At 36.5% G+C, this 4,844-nt stretch overlaps 2 protein-coding genes across 5 annotated transcripts in view; both read left to right on the top strand.

Annotated features, from left to right (window-relative positions):
• The first annotated feature begins 357 nt into the window (after positions 1 to 357).
• TRAPPC13 (trafficking protein particle complex subunit 13) overlaps positions 358 to 4,844 on the top strand; it is a 29,978-nt gene continuing 25,491 nt past the window's right edge. For all 4 annotated transcript variants that reach the window (XM_063295597.1, XM_063295596.1, XM_063295595.1 and 1 more), the window contains exon 1: positions 358 to 479. In XM_063295597.1, coding sequence (XP_063151667.1) covers positions 434 to 479 — 46 coding nt within the window. In that variant the 5' untranslated portion in view covers positions 358 to 433. The remainder of the gene's footprint in view (positions 480 to 4,844) is intronic.
• Positions 397 to 4,578, top strand: SHLD3 (shieldin complex subunit 3). The gene is made up of 2 exons (XM_063295601.1): positions 397 to 479; positions 3,627 to 4,578. Exon 2 carries the CDS (start codon positions 3,727 to 3,729, stop codon positions 4,489 to 4,491), a length of 765 nt encoding a protein of 254 aa, XP_063151671.1. The 5' UTR covers positions 397 to 479; positions 3,627 to 3,726; the 3' UTR covers positions 4,492 to 4,578.

Here is a 4,844-nt window from a genome sequence, read left to right as displayed (position 1 = left end):
AATGCGCGAAGACGTCACTAACGAGAGCCGGAGGTAAGGCTACTGTAGGGACGTAATTAAAAGGCGTTTAACTTGGGCCTATGGGTTTCTAACCATTGCGCATGTCTGTTTCTTCTCAGTAGGCCACGGAACGCCATAATTAAAAAGTCAAGGTTCACCGGGACTACAACTACCAGAATGCATCATATTGACAGTCCGCGTTGTTCTCGTAGCAGTGTTCCTTGGGCTTACGGAAACGAATCGCACAGCATATCGCAAGACATGTCGGGAATTGTAGTTTCGGAAGAAACTACGGCAATGTCTTCCGGGAAACGCTGCTGACAGGCAGAAGCAGGCGCAATTTTTCGTTTTTTTTAGAGTGGGTGATGCGGCGGGAGCCTACTTCTAATCTTGACTGAAGAAAGGGAAGACCCAGGGTGGCGGGGCTGAGGCAATGGATGTGAACCAGACCAAGCAGGAGCATCTCTTGGCCTTGAAAGGTACTAAGCCTTCGCCTCCTTACTACCATTAAGCTTCTTGCCTCGCCTGGTGCTTCTTGTTCTCTGGTTTTCATCTAGTTAGAGAGAAAGGCCTACGCTTAGTAGAAAAATGTTATCCTACAAATGCGGGATCAGTTTTCCTCTTCTGGGGCAGGGACAGAAGTGATGTGCTTCTTCGCACTTTTTACAATCTCTTATTTGGGGCAGGTGGTGGTGGTGGGAGGGATGATTTGGTAAAAATTGGGAGGCAGCAATGAAAATAAGACAAAACCAGATAACAAAGTAATTCCCTTGTTTTAAAAATTACTTTTAAATTGAAATATCTTAATTAATAAATTGTTAGGGGGTATATATATATTTAATTTATACTTACTAACGTTTTGGGCTCACACTACCTAGGTAACAAATGTATTAATATAGTAATAGTGGAGTGAATGCTATATTAATGTGCTATATTAATATATCACGGCTAATGTGATATATTTTATTAGTTGGTTGTTTATTATTGTATTTCTTTGTTTTACTTTGTTTTTCTCCTTTTAAATTTTGCTGGTAATTGACCAAATAAATATTATTGATTGGGAAGCATGTGGGGCTGCAGTTCATTAAGCCTGTTTCATCCCCTCCCTCCAATTTGATCAGTGGGAAGAATCATGCCTCCTATGTGGCTGTGCATATTCTGCAGATGAGGCAGAAATTGGTTCTTGGCCCTTATTTTCACTTAGTCATACAGGAACAAATCTTATAAAAAGCAGTTATAGTACAGCTAGTTTATGAAAAAAAAGCCAGGTATTTTGTATCATCTTGGTTGGTTCTTCTAATAAAGAAATTATCTAATTAGGGACTTTGGATAAGCAACCCTGAGTAAGGAACTTGATAACTCTGTTCTGTCAAGCAAGAATCAAACACATGCCTTCCACGGAAGGACTTTATTCTCTGACCAAAGCTTTGTACCGGGCTAGAATAATACATGTTAACTTACAGATATTTCCCAGGTTACTACTCTCGAATAAAATAAATTGCTTTCATGGTTTTGAAATGCATAATTATTTATTTATGTTAGCATTACAATAATACATATTATGTGATAATATTAATACTATTACTACAGTAATATAACTAAGCTGTATAATGCAAAAAACAGTGTTAATAATTAGGCAAATACTTTTTTCTTTAAAGTGTTTACATCCTGCAGAGTGTCCTATCCAGAAGGTAGTTTCCTGATGGGAGAACAATATAATTTGTGATGACAAAAAGCTTATTTTGTAGAGCACAAGTATGGAAAAATTAGTTCTTTATTTGAGCTGTGCAGGTACTTCTGTGTCAAATGGAGAACTGGAAAATTGCAAATTAGAGGAAGGAGCTAAGGAGGAGAAAGTGATATGTAACTGATTAAATTTCAGTTGGAGGACTGAATCAAAGGAAAAGCAATACTGTACGCAAGAGCTGTAAATAAAAATTGAATGAATATATATGTGAAAGAATGTGTGTGTGTGTGTGTGTTTGTGTGTGTTTTAATTATATAAAATTCAAATTTGTTCAGTTTTATATAACTCATAATTTTAAGAAGATTGTATCTACTATATTGCAAAAATCAGTTATTTATTGGTTTATTTAAAACCCAGCTAAATGTTAGCTGACTTAGGGAGATCTAAAAAGATAAGCAGGGTCAGACCTGATTAGTTTTTTAGTTAGGGATCACCAGGAAATCCCAAATCTATAGATTAGATTGAGATATTGAAAAAACATCTTGGAAAAAGGCCATGTGTCCATGAAGCCATTAGGCACCGAGTGCACATAATAGTTTTGCCTTTATAAAACATAAATGGTTTATTCAAAATCAACAAATAATCCTATATGATAGACCAGAGTGCTGTTTATCAGTGCCTGAAGGAATACTATAGTATTATAGACAATTGCTGAGAGCCAGTTTGGTCCAGTGGTTAAGGTTCTGGGCTAAAAACCAGGAGTCTGTGAGTTCTAGTCCTGCCTTAGGCATAAAAGCCAGCTGGGTGACCTTGGGCCAGTCACTGTCTCTCAGCCCAGCTTGGTGCAATGTAGACTAGCCTCCTTGTGGTGCACCACGGGGAACATGATTTGTCACGGCTAAATAGTCTACACATCTGGCTGCTGGACCTCACAAGAATTTCCCAGCAAGAAAAAGCAGCATGAACATCTAACTGCTATGCCATACGATTAAAAAAAAAAAAGACAATTGCCAAATATTAGAGGGTAGAAAGTTCTAGGTGTATTCTTTTCATGCATATTTTATATGCGTGGAAGTAAATAACGCAAAAGAAGCTTTTGAAAAATGTTGCTGCTGCTATTTTGATGACTACCCTATCTGATGCAACAGTAATCATTTTTGTGAGCTAATAAGTTTGTGGAGAGAATTTATGGAAAAACAAATTTCTTTAAATGTCCATTCTAAATGCCTATTTTCAAATTAATTTTTATGTGAAGCCATCAGCTTTTGTGACATTGTATTTAAGGCCAGAATCACTTTTTCAGGGTTGTTGCCTCCAAAACCCTTCTGCTCAAAAGCTGAGATATTTGGTACTGAATCATTTGAAACATGGTGCAAACAGATTGTATTTTTTTAATGTGACTCTACTAATAGATTAAAGCAGTCTTCCTTAGTCTGATGTTTTTCAGATGGACTGGAACTACAACTCCCAGAATTCAAAGCCAGCATAAATAGAAAATCTGGGAATTCTCCCAGGCTGGGAGAAAGGTGGCATGGAGAGGACATGTATGGGGAAAATATAAGACATGAAGTTTAGTTTCACACAACATATGAAGCTAAAGTTCAGTCCGGATTAGCATGATATATAAACCCAGCTACTGTATTGCTTTGGTCATCTAGGAAATATCTGAACATTAAAAACAAAATCTGATGCTATAGTTCCATCTCACTTGTTTAATATCTGTATCATAGAAACTCTTGTACTGTGGTTTGAATGACAAATAACAGAACTGGGAAGAAACTGTTAATAATGAAATTTGAAATATAAATAAATAAATAAAACAGGTATTTTTTCCAATGGTATATACTTACTGTAAATTAAATTAGTACAACATTTTCTAACAAAATCTCAGTGAATTTGATGGTAAAGCTGCTAGAATGTCTTATTACTTCTGCTCTAGGTCCTGTTCTGAGCTGCACAGCACATGGGATAAGATTCTTTTAAGCAATAACATCTTGTTTGTTGAGAAGCTCCTGTCCAGAAAACTTTTAAAATAAGACATGGATTCCTATTGTACAAGGATGGAAATGGTTCTGCACTATCGAGCATGGGAAAAGGACCCTGCAGCATTGCAAAAACTTGCAGAAGAAGCCCTGAAGAAATTTCCTAGGCGGCAGCTGCCAGTCTTCATACCCTGGTTTCCAAAAAATTTATGTAAACTGCCTGTTAAACCTAGAAAAGCCCCTCCAGTTATTTCTGTTAGAGAAGTAGAACAAGTGAAACAATATATTGCTGCTTCAGAAACTATTTGCAGCTACTCCTTACGTTATGACTGTACAGAAGGGCTTAAGGAATTTCAACCTAATACAAAAGCTGGACAGACTTTACAAATTGAGCATGGAGAAACTGATTTGGGTAATTTGGAAAAACAATCAGCAGATGGCAGGTACAAGCTGAGGAGAACTTGGAGTGTTTCTCTACCCAACTCTAAACTTAAAGACAGCATTCTTCCTTTATCCCTAGAATTGGAGAGCACTTTAAAAAAATTAAAGCTGCATGCATTCTATAGAGCATGGTGGATAATAGAACCATCCATTTGTAATAATCAAGTTTTGGAAGATATTTGGATAAACCTCAGTGGCATGATCAAACACAATGAACTGCCATCTTGTAATGCTACAATCCAGAGATGTGAAGGCCAGATTTTGATTTTTTGTGATATATTATACTGTGAATATGTTGCAAACAACCTTCGAAAAAAGTTAAATATTAAGGGAAAGATGAATCTACTTGTGCACAAATATGGGATTATACATAGTTTATAATTTTTAGCTAAAGCAAGCAGTAGCCCACTTGGGATTCAATAACCCAGAATGAGCATAAGTGCTGGTGTATATTTTCCAGTCACACTAAACCACCTGCTTGTTGGGAAGAGTGGTTTAGTGTGACTGAAAAATATACACCAGCACATATGCTCATTTTGGTTTATTGAATAAATAAACCAGAATGAGCATATAATATTCAACTAACCATGAATAATAATAATATAGTAACTAACTGAGTCCCCTTTTGGGAGAGATGGGCGGTGATAGAAATTTGAAGAATGAATGAACGAATAAATAACCATGAATAATATTCAACTAACTATGCACAAAGGCTATCTACCAATAGCCTTTGT

The sequence above is a fragment of the Candoia aspera genome, chromosome 2 (genome assembly GCF_035149785.1).
Source record: "Candoia aspera isolate rCanAsp1 chromosome 2, rCanAsp1.hap2, whole genome shotgun sequence".
In the NCBI taxonomy this organism is placed as follows: domain Eukaryota; kingdom Metazoa; phylum Chordata; class Lepidosauria; order Squamata; family Boidae; genus Candoia; species Candoia aspera.
Note: the sequence above shows the minus strand (reverse complement) of the source record. Positions and strands in the feature narration are given on the sequence as shown.